Source organism: Mustela lutreola, chromosome 9, assembly GCF_030435805.1.
Source record: "Mustela lutreola isolate mMusLut2 chromosome 9, mMusLut2.pri, whole genome shotgun sequence".
Taxonomy (NCBI): Eukaryota; Metazoa; Chordata; class Mammalia; order Carnivora; family Mustelidae; genus Mustela; species Mustela lutreola.
In genome coordinates this window covers 110,636,219-110,649,904 of record NC_081298.1, presented here as the reverse complement: position 1 = coordinate 110,649,904, position 13,686 = coordinate 110,636,219, and the positions used below count along the sequence as shown (strand labels likewise).

General features: G+C 57.2%; 1 protein-coding gene across 3 annotated transcripts in view; it reads right to left on the bottom strand.

Moving 5' to 3' along the window:
- KCNIP3 (potassium voltage-gated channel interacting protein 3) overlaps positions 1 to 12,855 on the bottom strand; it is an 82,215-nt gene extending 69,360 nt beyond the window's left edge. The window contains exons 1-2 of one of the 3 annotated variants that reach the window (XM_059188434.1): positions 12,777 to 12,855; positions 1,269 to 1,434 (exon numbers count right to left, since the gene is read on the bottom strand). In XM_059188434.1, the coding sequence (XP_059044417.1) occupies positions 1,269 to 1,428 (160 nt within the window). In that variant the 5' untranslated portion in view covers positions 1,429 to 1,434; positions 12,777 to 12,855. Of the gene's footprint in view, positions 1 to 1,268; positions 1,435 to 4,158; positions 4,258 to 12,281; positions 12,440 to 12,776 lie in introns of those variants that run through there. The other 2 variants (XM_059188432.1, XM_059188435.1) reach the window with 2 other exon arrangements.
- Positions 12,856 to 13,686: the final 831 nt, after the last annotated feature.

Below are 13,686 nucleotides of genomic sequence, written 5' to 3'. Positions count from 1 at the left end.
ACTTTTAGTGCCTTCATATTTCTGCCACATGCAAAATCCATTCCCCATCCTCACCCCGAGGAGCGCGCACGTCCCCGCACATGTGTTCCCGCGCAGCAGTGTTTCCGCGAGAGGCCTCGGCACGGAAGGGAAGGGCCAGGAGCAAATGTCAGCCCACAGCACGGACGGACAGGGGCTCTGGGGGGTGGCAGAAGGGAGGGGCTGGAACGGCGCTGGGAGCACCCCAGAGGGGGTTTGACCACTCAACCACTCAACACAGGTGGCCACCAGCTGCTTTGCCGATGCAGGGGCCCTTAGGGCCATCCCCTCCCCTCTCCCCTGCATCAAGCCTGGGAGACCGGGGCCATGATTTATGCCCGTTCTCCTGCCAGAGGAACCGAGTCTCCCTGGAAATCGTGCAGAGAGTGTCTGAGACAACAAACAGGATGGGCTGTCAGGGCCCAGGTCTGCCCTTTTCCTTCAAGGCAAAGAGGCAGGCTCTCCTGTGCACCTGTGCACTATGTGATCATACACACGTGGGTATGTGTGCACGAGGGTGTGAGCAGTGGGCACGCCTGGGTGTGCACCCACATGGGCGTGGTGGGTGGGTGTGCACATTCATGTGCGGTGGAGACACAGGGGTATTGGTAGGTGTACACAGGTATGATTGTGTGGCATGTGCATGTGAGAGTTCAGGGGCTGCAGGAGGCGACCTGTGTGTCCCTTGCTCTGTCACACTTGGCAGACATCAAATATCACCAAAAACAAGCGCAGAGCAGCTGTTTCCTAGGACCCCTCAGGACCGACACCCCCCTCCCATCCCCAATGCTGCCCGAGGTGAGCAGCCAGCACAGGCCCTGGGGTGCGCTGGGTAGAACTGAGGAGGGGCGAGGGCCGGAGCTGTCTCCTCTCTGGGCCTTGGCATGCACTGCTGCCCGTCCTTTTCACAGAGAACTTAAGAAGGACATGTGAACTGCCCCAGGTGACCCTCAGATGGTAGACAGAGCCAGCCGGGCCTGTCGGACTCAAACCCCTCGCTCTATCCAGCAACCGAGGTGGGACACCTCAGCATGGTTCCAATCCTCGGTCCCCACCCTCTGCGGGTCCTGCCTTGAGTGCAGTGGCCTTGCTTACATGAATGAATGAAAACATACTCTGCCAACGGAGCAGAGGTGGTTCGGCCTGGGCTAGGGTCCCCAGCTGGTCTCTGAGCCCTCAGAGAGAGGAGAGCTCAGATCAGATGACCCATGCCCACTCCCGCCCTCTGCCCAGCCCCCCACCGCCCCTACCTGAGCCCTGGGGGGCGGCACTGGACAGGATCCACTTGACCAGGCAGCACCGCATCAGGGCCTGGCGGGTGAGCCGTGGCCGCTGCCACTTGATGCCCTCCTTCTTGCTCAGCGGCGTGCGCCCGGGGTCTCCCAGGAGGCTGCCATCTGACACCTTCATCACTTCCTGTAGCAGGGACAGGCAGAGCAGCCCTGAGCCCCCATTCAGAGAGGACCTCCAGGCCGACCGCAATCTCCAGGGCAGGGTCACCCTTTACCCACCCCCAAGTCTTGTCCCCAGGGTCCCTCTACCCAGGACACATGGCCTGAGCTCCAGTTGCAGGAGGGAGAACCCCCCTGCGTGGGCACCAGTCCTGAGAGGTCGGGTTGGTTGGCCAGGACAATGGCCACCAGGGTGGTGAGTTGGGGATATCCTTCCAGGGTCGTGAGGTTCCATGTGTTTTAACTCTGCATCGTCCCCAAAGCCAATGAACAGATGAGCAGCTGAGCAAGTGCTGCAGACCCGGGGCCCCAAATAGAGCCCCTGCATCGGTCCGCTCTTGGGCGCAAGAAGCAGAGACTGACCTGTGCTGATGACAAGAGGAAAGGAATCAGCCACAGGATCCTGGGCCAGCCACAGCCTCCCCAGAAAGGACAGAGAGCCAGGCTGGGAGGATAAGCCAGAGCAAAGAGCGAGCCAAGGGACAGCCAGCCCTCAGTCACAGTCACCCCCAAAGAAGAGGCCAGCGAGATCCCCCTGCCGTGGCCAAGCACCCCAGCCCCTGCTGCTCCTGCTTCCCTCCTGGGGCACTGGGCCTGGGATCCCCATGGGCCTCATGGCCCTGCTGTCCCCGGGACCTGGAGGCTGCTCTGGGGGTTCTTCTCAGTGGGGTCCCTAGCTCCAGGTCCCTGCCTGGGTCCTGTGCCTCCTCCCTGGCTACAGAAGGAGCCAGGAAGGAAGCATCTGGACTTTCAGGCTCTCTCATGTCTTGGGTACAGGCTTTTCTGAGCATGAGGAGTAAGGAAAGCCCTACAAGCTTCCCTGAACCGAGGAGTTCGTACAAATGCTCGGGTGAGGGGAAGCTGGACTGCTGCACCCTGCAGACACCAATGATGCGGGAGAAGCTTCCAGGTCCTGGGTTGGCTCATGGCTCCCTGAGGCCCATTCCTAGGTAGGGCTGGACAGTCTGTTGTCAGCTTTTGGTGAAGTTGCCACCTAGACAGAGTGACATCCATACCCCTTACCCTGATTTCTGGGGCCTTCCCGGTTGGGCACGCTCTCTATATAGCCATCACCCTCCGAGCTGCCTCCCTGACACACGCTCAACACCACACCCACATTCCTTCCCTCCTCCAAGGCTCACCCTGGCAACAAGGCAGGTCAGCTGTGCCCAGAGCTGCAGCAAGAGCGAGCACCCCCCCCCATCCTGGTGGGGCAGAAAGAAGGGGTGAGCAGGGGTGCCCAGGGGCCTCGGGGTACCAGGGAGGCTGAGGGAGGGCCCCCATATGCACAGACACACACGTACTTGCACACACACACACACACAGGTCCTGCCCCTGCTCGATCAGAGAGGCACCTTCTCCACTATTAATGATCATATTCAGGACAGAAGTGGCCTCAATGAGTAAGGTCTTTATTTCAGTCCAGGAAGCGGGGGGGGAGGGGCGGGGAGGGAGTTGATGGACAACTGTGGCTTCATCACTTCATGATTCTTTGCTGTAGGCCCTGCAGCTGGGGTTAGTGGAGAATGTCAGAAGGAAAAACTGTCGTGGGCCTCAGGAGCCATCCATTGGGTCCCTGTCTATCCCAGGTCAGTGCTGGTGCTGGCTGGCAGGGACTGTCCTCATAGAGCCCAAGGTTAGTCATGGGAATTCTGTCTTGCAAACTGGACCTAACTAAAGTGGGAGAGACCCAGCCAGGGAGCTAGGGTTCTGTCCTCCAGGGAGGGCTGGCAAGACCCACAGGCAAGACCCACAGGTAGGGCAGAGAGCTCTGTGTGTGTCTTTTATCCTGAGCCTCAAGGTGGTCTCACTGTCAAGATAATCCTACAGGGTCGGCAACACCACCCCCATTTTAAAGATGAGGAAACTAATTCCAGGAGAAGTCTGGCGGGGGGGCATGCCAGGGTCTCTCTGTCCTTGTGGTCTCCTGGTTCCAGGGTTCAGGAGGTGCTGGTCACAGGCTGTGCTGCTCAGCCTTCCTAGGGCCCGGACCCCGGAGAGGCTTCGGAAGCTGGGGAGGGGTTCCTGAGTCCGCAGCCACGTCAGAGTCAGCCCCAAACCATGTCCTCCTATTCTCCTGTACCGACGAGACCTAGTGTGTGTGCTCTCCCTGACACAGGGAGTTGGGGTATGAGGGGCAGGAGCTCCAGGAGCCCCACAGGTAGGGCCTAGGACAGTGACCCTCTGTGAGGTGGGTGGGGGGTCTTTACGGAGGAGAGAAGGGGCCCACAGTGGCTGAGACAGGGTAGGGCCACACAACGGCCAGGAGGGGAGTCAGGAGGGACGAGTGACCTCAGGTCATCCTCAGGAATGGTTGACACTGGTCTGTCTAGGAGAGGGTCTGCCTGGGCTGTCAGAAAATGTTAGTGGCCCACTCAGGGCACCCTGCTCCTGATTTGGAGCTCTCAGGCATAGGAGGGAGGGAGCCCTGAGAGGTGACCAGCCCCCTCACCCCAAAATGCCTCTTTTTTAAGGGGACAAAATTGAGGAGAACTGCATCCGTGAGGAAACTCCAGCTCGAATGAAAGCCACCTCCTTCCCGGCTAAGCAACCCATGCCTTCCACCGCAGTCCAAGTAAAACCCCAGTGCCTTTGTTCTGCCTAGAAAGTCCCAGTCAGTGGCGCCCTGCTGGACAGGCAGCACCGTCCACCCCACCCCAACCCCCCGTCGCCTGCGCCCAGCGCTCACCTTGCTGCTCCTCACACAGGCCAGGCAGGTTCTCGCACCTTCTCTCCGCTGCCCCCCCCCCAACCACTACCACCTACAGCTTCCCTCCACTGTCTCTCTATATTAATTCTCACAGCCACACGTGATTCCACAATGATCTCAGTAATGTCTCAAATAAAAATACTGTCGCACAAACAAAAAAGGCTATTAGATATACACACACACTCAAAAACCTCAGGAAATATTCACAGATGACTAGATGAAAGTCCCCTGATGCTCTTCATAATTCAGCTGAGAATTTCTCTCCTCCCACTCCTGCTTTATCCTGGCATCATTTCCACAGAGGCTGGAGCCCTCCCTCCATCCTCTGTGGGCCTCAAGGGTTGGCCAGGGTTGGGTGACAGAGTCCCCTTTGGCACATCTGGCACAAGTGGCCCTGGGGACCTATAGCCTTCTCTGAGGCTCACAGGTTCCCCGAAGAGCAGGGGCTGTGGGTGGGCAGGGTCGTTCCCTGATAACCCAGAGCTCCTGTCTAGCCAGATGGGTTGTGGGGGGAGTGGGGTGGGGTGAGTCTCAGCTCACTTTCAAGTCCAAGTCTGTGGGGACCAGGAGAGGGACAGAGAGAACACCAAGCTAGAGACCCACCTGTTATGGGCCAGGCACCAGGTGAGGCGTATGGAGATGCTATCTTATTTGATGTTCACAAAAGTTGTGAAGTATTCCTACTAAAGTTCCTCAGAACCTACTAAAGTTCCTCAGAACTTCCTCCAAATCAGCCAGCTGAAGCCGGAGTTCCAGAAGAGATTCTTCCTCACACCCTCTGACCAAGCTTGCCCAGTTCCCCTGTGCTGTGTGTTCTCTAGCACTCAGGGTCAAGGAAGAGTCTACCTTTAGGTGTGTCCTGGTGGTTTCTGCTTGCAAGGAATCCATACTGTTAACCGTCCCCTTCATCAATGGCTCCCCTCTTTCCATTTAAAATAATGATTTAAAGATTCCCCTTTCAGGCATTTATTAAAATTTAAAATATGAAATGGATAAAGAAGATGTGGTACCTTTATACAGTGGAATACTATGCAACCACCAAAAGAAATGAAATCTTGTCATTTGCAACGATGTGGATGGACCTGGAGGGTATTATGCTGAGTCAGAGAAAAACAATCAATTATCGTATGATCTCTCTGATATGAAGAATTTGAGAGGCAGGGAGGGGGTGCTATGAGGGGTAGGGAAGGAAAAAATGAATCAAGATGGCATCAGGAGGGAGACAAACCATAAGAGACTCTTAATCTCAGGAAACAAACTGAGGTTCGCTGGTGGGGGGGTGGAGATGGGTAGGGGGAGAGTGGTGGGGTTATGGACGTTGCGGAGGGTATGTGCTATGGTGAGTGCTGTGAAATGTGTCAGCCTGTTGATTCACAGACCTGTACCCCTGGGGCAAATAATACATTATATGTTAATAAAAAAAAAATTTTAAATGTGAGTAAGTTTAAAGAAAAAACAAAAAACAATCATACAGATTGTGCCAGACGAAGCAAAGTCAGAGGCAGAGGACCAACAGACCTAGGGGCCCACTCAAGGCAGCTGCACTGAGCCCTTGGGTCTGTGCTGTCCCAGACAGGGGCCCCTGGGGGCAGGTGGCTACTGAGCACTTGAAATGGGGCTAGTCCAAACTGAGATGTGCCATCAGTGCAAACAGACATGGATTCAAAGCCTTACTTGGAAGAATGGAAAATAGCTTATTAATAACTATATTGCTTACATATTGAAATGATAATACTTACACTGGATTAAATAAAATATATGATCAAAAAAAACCCCTCACTTTAAAAAAAGAAAACTTTCTTTCATGTGCCTCCCTGTCATTTAACATGACACCTGTGGCTCACACTACACTTCTATTGGCTAGCACTGTTCTAGATGGTTCTCAGACCAGCCGGGTGGATGGTTTGGGGCAGTCTCCTCCTGCCAGGGCATACACTGACCCCAACTCCTCTGTCCTTCTCAAGTCCCAGCTAGGGTCGGTCAGACTTGTTTCAGAAAGGTGGCCCAGTGGGGTGCAGAGGAAGGGTGGAGGCAGGAGGCAAACTTGGGGGGGCTAAGCAAATCCAGGGAAGGAAGTGGGGGTGCTGAGAGAGGCCCAGGCAGTGGGAAGGATGGTGGAGATATTAGTGTGAGTGGGGGATCTGCTATGGATGTGGGTAGTAGTGGGGGGGTCGAGGGGACTCCCCAGTAACTGTGACACCTGTCACCACAGAGACGGAGGGGGCAGGACAACCCCTCATGCCTTCCAGCTGCCCCAGGGCAAGGTCTGTACTCTCCACCAGGAATACCATCAGCCCAACCATCTCAAACTCCCAGGACCTGAACACCCCACCTCGTGAGTTCCCACCCCCTGAAACCCCTTGAAAGGCCAGCAGCTGCCCTGCTCACTGCCCATGCTCAGTGGGCAAAGCTTCACCAGGTGAGGACCCATCAGGTCAAGCCATAGGGGTGCCCTGAGGCAAGACCTTCAGTCAGCCACTTCTGTCTCTGTGGTTCTCATCCTCTGGCCTCCAGAGAACCCCCACAGTGAAGCCCAGAGAAGGCTTGGCAGAGGTTACCTGTGGGCCTGTGGCAGCCTATTGGGGGTGGGAGTGCATGGCTGGAGGCCATGGAGGGTCCTGGCAAACCCAGGTTCAACACCCAGGCTCCCTTCCTCAGAGTAATGTCACTTGAGTAAATGCATATGCAAAAGTTAGAACTAATTTTTCCCAAATATTTATATGTATGGATGAGAAATAGCGTGAATGGTTGCCTAAGGACCATCAGGACCCACCAGGTGCGGCTCATGAGACACACTTAGCCAGGAAGGGGGGATTTCAGGCAGGTTAATGTTATTTCCCACTACCAGGTACAGTGGGAAGAGGTCTGCAGTGAGCCAGTCGTCACCTCGGCTGGACAGCCCTGGACAAAGTACTCGACCACGCTTAGTCTTCATCTGTAAAAGAGGGAGACTAATATGCTTTTATAGGACACTGGGGAAGGTTAAATGCGGTGGCATACAAAGCCCCAGCAGGAGCCGGATTATCCCTAATCCCCATCCTTCTGATGGAGGGCAAATTCTGCCTAACCAGAGCAAGGGGCAGGGCCAAGCACGGGGCGGGGCCAAGCACGGGGCGGGGCCAAGCGACTGTCCTGTGATTTCCAGAGAGAGAGCCAGCCAACTCGCTCTGCTGAGCTGCTGGGTATCAGAATCACCTGGGAGCTTCCCCCACATCTGGCTGCCTGCGAGGCCGCATTATCTGATTCAGTGGGGCCCGCGCTGCTCTATTTTTATTAAGCTGTCGGTAGATCTGAAAGTGCCACTAAGGTTTGGAGGGCTCATGCCAACCAATGGGAAGTTCTAGGCTTTATCTGTGGGAGGAAGGAGTCTCGGATTCGATCTCCCTCCCCGCCCCAGCCCCTCCTAGGAGGGCTGCCTCAAGGCCAGAGTCTGGGCCAGCTAGGAACAAGCAGAGCCAGAGCCGCTCAGATGTGGGGCTGCCTGCCCCCCGCCCCCGGCCCTGTCCTGGGGACTTTGGCAGTTCAGGCTGGCTCCCTGAGCAACCACTCCTCCTTGCTCGCTCTATTTCCATCACTTGGGACAGATGGCAGGAAGTGGCGGTGGGCGTCGTGTCGTGCAGGCCCCAAGGATTTGGGGTGGGGAAGCTTGGGGGAGCCTCGATTTTCCACCCACCCCTGGGCACCTACAGATGCAGGCCGGGCAGCTCGCCTGCTGAGGCGGGAGCTGGGCCTAAGTTCCTGCCAACACTTGCACGAGCACGCACGAGTTGGAGCAGGGGAGGGGAGGACTGGGTCATTGCTGCCCTGCCTCTGACGGCTGCCACCTGGGCTAGGACACAAGCTTCCCACCTGGCCCTTGCTGCCCAGGCAATGCAGGTGTCTCATTAACCTGGGGGAGGGGTGCTCAGCATGCGCGTAGAGAACATTCTCCTGTTGGCATGCCCTTTCCAGGCTCTACTTAGTAATCAGAAAACAGTGACATTGACCCTCCAACCATTTACGGAGCTCTTGCTCTATGCCCCGGCTGGGCTGAGTAGGCTGATATGGGACCTAATTTATCTAGGAGGAGGATGATATTCCCCCAGGAAAATGAGGAGACAGTGGCACAGAGGAGCTAACTTACCTGCCCAAGGACACACAGCTAATGCTTGAAGGAGGTGGGACTGAGCCTAGGTCCTCCTGATGCAGAGCAGAGCCAGGCTAATAGCTGACAAGGTACAGCCGTGTTACTCCCAACCCCAGGCCACTATCCTCTCGTGGCTGGAGCCCTCCAATATCAAATGTGCAGATGGGGCTCCGTGACAAGCCAGTGGGCATATGTATGCCCATCGGATCTGCCTTCTGGCACTTTCGATAGTGTTCCCCGCCTCTACTCCTGGCCCCCGCTGGTCAGCATAAGGCACAGGCCTCAGGTGAGGGCCCGATCAAGGCTATGAGCGTATCTAAGGCCCACATGGGGAGACTGAAGCTCAGAGAAGGGATGGACCTGCCCAAGCTCGCAGGCTCAGCTGGGTGGAGCTGGGGGTAGAAGCTGGCCTCTGGGGGTCACTGCTCAGAAAGTCTATCTTGAGAGGGGATCTTGAACTAGAGTCAGGGTAGGCTGGGCATAGGGGCATGGTACCCGCAGCAGGTGGCCTCGGGTTTACCCCTTGCTTGGCCTGGAGAGGTGTGTCAGAGATGAGGCTGCGTGGCGGTGGACAGCCGAACTGGAGATGCGGCCTGTGAAGACCGGTGCCTGCTTTGCCTAGCTGAGCACTGCATAGACCTATGGCTGTGGGGCTCAGGGGCCGCTGGACAGAGACCTAGGGCGGGAGGTGGGACCGAGACGAGAGGCACGAGGCTGGGCCAACTGGGAGGTAGGACAGGCCCCCTCTGGGCTGTCCTGCTGAAGTTTAGCTTAGCTCCCCCTCTCCCACTCTGGTGCCTGCGAGTCCCCTTGGTTCTGTCCCTGTCACGTGGCTGTTCTGTGGCATTCTAGGACGAAGGCTGATCACAGCTGACAGATGCACCTGTTCAAGGGAAACATCAGTCAGCTGGGAACAGGGAGCTGGAGTGAGGGCACAGCACACAGGGACTGACTGCCCACTGTGCTCTCCTGCCTGTCCCGTTTCCTTCCTGCTCCCCGCCCCCCTTGTCTGGAGGACCAGCTAAGGAAGACTTGCCAAGTTCTCTCTCCTCTTCTCTCTTTGCCTTGGAAACCAAGGTTGCCCTTCTCCCTCACAGAGGCCACATTCAGGGCTCCGCAGCTGCTCCTGGGCATCACCGGAGATGCCTCGGAGTGGGGCGGAGAGAGCAGATGGGCCCCAAGCCAGCTGGAATCGGCAGAGCACCTGCCACTCTCGGGAAGGATTTTGATAAGAAAAGGGATCCTGAATTCAAAAGATGGGAGTCCTTTCCTTTGTGGCCCTGGATCTACTACCTGGAAAGGGATCTGTGGCTGGCTCAAGGTGATATGGCTAAACCAGGGGACATGGCCAGGGATGGGGTCTGGTTACTATGCTCTCACTAAAGGTTTCAGGAGGAACAATGGGCCACAAACCCATGAAGCCAGCCTCCAGCTGGGATGGGGCACTTTCCCAGCTGCCTGGTGACAAGTAAGCCACTCTCTCCCAGGAGCTCCCCAGCCTCCCCACCCAGCCCTAGGGAACTGGGCTTTGGAGTAAAATGGAACAGGGTTCAGATTCTATCTGTACTACTTCGTAGCTTGCAATGTAAGGCAGACCTCCGTTTCCTCATCTGTAGAGTGGGACACAGTACCAAAGGCTATCTCAGGGGCTGTCCCGGGGGTCCAGGGGGGTAATACAGGTACAGAGGTTCCCGGTTCATGCGCTGGACCATGAAGACATCACTCCCCAAAGATCTAGGACGGTAGCCTTGCCTGCCCCCAGGAGACCTGTGATTCTGTTTGTTCCTTTCCCCTAGGAGCAACCAGAGTTCAAGCTAAGTAGGCTGCTCCCTTCTCTGAGCCTCAGTGTCTGCACAAGGGGAGGTGGTGTGCTCACCCTCCTGGGATGCCCCAAGGATCCATAAAGGACTGGGTAGTGCACAGAGAGGCCGAGGGACTGAACACCCATGGGGTGTCACTGGGGGCAGCTGCTGACCATGACCGACAGGCCGCTGAGGACGCATGAGCTGGGCCATCCTGTTTTCTCAACTGCAGTCCTCACTGCCCCTAGAGAGGATTTTTTTCCCCAATCCCCCTGCTGAGCTTGGTGAGGGACCCAGCGGCGGCTTCCTTAGGACCACCGTCCCTACCTGGCCCAGCACCAGAAGGTGTGCGACTTGCTCCAGTTTCTGGCCGGGCCAGCTCCAAGAAGGCCACCAGTAGGCTTAAGGTACAGTGAGATCCACTGGGGCCCAGGAGAAAGTCGTAGGGGTACGGAGGGCAGGTATGGAATCACAGTGGCCAAGGAAAGAGCCAGATACACCTGTGGGACTCGAGTCACACGCTCCACTCACCAGGTGGGGGCAGGCCTCCTGGCAGTTAGGGGCAGCGGAGCAGAGGAAGGAGACTTGTCTCCTGGTGGGTGGATAGATCGGGCTGTGTGCAGCCATGTGCAGCCCGGGTTTGGAAGCGCCAACCTCTGTGTGTGTGCTGTCAGCTGTGGGCACAGTCACCGGGCATGCTGGTGAAGGGCCTGCTCACACGCGTGTGCAGATGCCGAGGACCCATGCTGGCTGGGGTGGGCGTGTGAAGCGATCACATGCACAGATGCCTGGAACCAAGCACACAGTTTCTCTTTTTCTGCCCTGGAGGTTGCTGGGGAGACTGGAGGTGTCTGAAGAGAAAGCACCTTTCAGTGGGCCCCATCACCAGGCTGACAGTGTTTCATGCCATCCCCTCTGCTAATCCTCCTGGCACCCCTGGGAGATGGGCCAGACAGGGCAGGGGTGACCCAGGCTCTGCCAAAGTGTGGCCTGGAACCACCTGACTCTAGAAGCAAGCTGACTCTGGGCTGTTTGTCCTTGAGCGTGAGAGAGAAGCAGGAATCCACCTTGGAGGGGGCGGGGGAGGGGGGAGGTTGAATGTAGGGGGAGACTGAAGGAAGCAGCCCTATATCTATTCTTCCTTACTCACGAGACCTTGATTTTATCTGAGGTTTGTTTTTGGTTTTTGCCCACTCCTCTTTCAACTTCCTGCTGCCTACACGTGCTGGCTGGAGCTCCAGCAGCCATGTTGGACTTTAGGGTAACCTCAAGAATGGGAGCCAAGGAGACAGATGGAGCCTGAGCCCCTGCTGACCAAGGGGCCCCCGTGCCAGCCTTCTATGTCTTCCCTCCAGACTTCTGCATGAGACAGAAACGCAACCAACTCGTTCAAACCGCTGTTAGCCGGGGCGTTCTGTTATGAGCCGCCAGATCTAACCTGATGCTGCTTCTTCCTTCCCAAACAAGACTATCCCAAACACGTGAGAGGCTTGCAAGGCATCAGGACGGATTCCCTGAGTGTGAGCGGCAGTCTGGGAACCGGCTTCTTTTCTTTCCTCTCCCTCATTCTTCACTTGGTCTTCAGCCTTCCCAACAGCCTGTTACTATTTCATGAACTCTGTCCCAGGCATTTTCCTTCGCCTTCTCTCTCTCCAACCTCCCAGCCACCCAGCGGAGTGGGAACTAGGAGTATGCATCCTTGTTCAGGGGGTTCAGAACCCTTTGGGAAGTGGTGTGTTAATGTCCTGAATGATTAAAAGAAACACTCATTGCCCAGCTTTCAAGCCTAAGGCACCCGCTCCCAGCACTCAGCCTTCCCACACCTCTAAGGGCTGTGGGCCCGGTCTCAGGGTCAGGGTCAGGGTCAGTTACTCTGGCACTTGCCCCAGAGACCGGACAGAACTGCACCAGCCACATGCCTGACTCTAAGCTCCTCCTCCGACCACCTTCTATGCCACAAACACCTAACGCCTAACAGGTCCAGAGGGGGGCCCCCGACGTCCAGCCTCCCAGACAGGATACCCCAACACTTACTTTTTCAAAAGTGACCTTCCAGGGGACGACAGCGCTTGAGATCAAAGGAGGAAGCACAACAGGGCTCCCTGGTCCAGGGCCACCCTCAGAAGCCCTGGCTCCCCACCCCTGGGCGAGCCCCCAGCCCCACCAGCGCCTACCTTCGCCCGATGCATCCTGGGCGCTGAAGGAAACTGTTGCCGGCCTCCCCTCTTTGCAGCTGAGAACAGGACTGCCTGGCCGGCTGGCAGCTGCCTCATGTTTGCTTGGACCCACACGTAATTGTTACACGGGCGGCTCCTCGCCCGCCCCCTGCCCACCCCTCCCGCCCCGCCTGCTTCTACCCGCTCCACCCCTTCTGCTCTGCCTCCTGCCTCTTTCAAGCCCTCTCCCTCCCTCCCTGTCTCTCTCCCTCTCTCCCTCCCCCTCCCTCCCTCTCCCTCCCCACGCCTCTCCAACGGATTCTCGGTCCCCTTCCCAGGCTCTCTGTCCCACTCTGGGTATTAAGGGTTCCTAATCCTTCCCTCTGAGTCTGTTGAAGCCCCTTTGCCCGGCTCTTGGCTCTGCCCTCTGCTCCCGCTGCTGAGCTGGCGGCTCTCTCTGCCTCCCCCGCTGTCTGTCTCTTCCTCTAACACACACACTCTCTGCTCTCCTACCTCGGTCACAGGAGGGTGGAGTGGTGGGTGCAGAGTGCTTCCACTGGGGGGAGGAGAGCTCCGATCAATGAGGAATTCAGAGGGGTGGGTGGGGCGGGGGAGCTTGGAGAACCTCCCCTGAGGCAGTTCCAGAACAGGCCAGCCCCTCCCCTCCCTACTGCCCCCACAGACAACCTCAGGCTGGTTCAGTCAAGATGGGCTGCAAAGAAGGATCTGGGCTCCTAAGCCTGGGGTCTTTCTGGTACCCTTCCGGCTGCCCTGCCCACATCCTCTGGCCACTGCTGGTGCTGGGCATCCTTTCTGGGGACATCATTCTGGGTCTCTGGGTGGGAAATGGCTTCACTGATGGGAGCTCACTGACAGAAAGGGTGAAGCTGCCACATTACTTGGGTCGCACACAGGGGTCCTTCCAACTGCTTCATCTGTCCCCACCCCCCTCAGCTGCCTCCCTCCCACATGGGGCCTCGCAGGGGGGAACCCTCCTGCGCTCCTTACACCCATAAGGCACCCAGTCCCTCCAAGGCCTGTTATCTGTCCCCACTTAGGTTTGAGGTTGGGACCACATTAGGGAGGCTGAGGGACCTTGCCAGATCTCCTGGTGGGTGGTGGTGCTGGAGGAAAGGGGTGAAGGCCCCTGAGTTTGGGAGGGAGATCCTTCCTGCCCCTTGGGAGGCCAGACTCCTAACCATTTGCTCAGCCCCAGGAAACCACCCAGGAGCCAGGTGCCCAAAGCCTCCGCCAAGTTTCCCTTTTCTGCACCCCGAGGAGCCAGCCTGTGCCAGTGGTTTCCATGGAAACAGAGCCTGAGACACCCCCCCCTCCTTTTGCAGCATGCACGAGAGAATTTGCACCCCCCCCCTTTTCTTTTTTTTGAGCCAGCCAATGAGCTCCAATTTTCAGATCCTCAGGG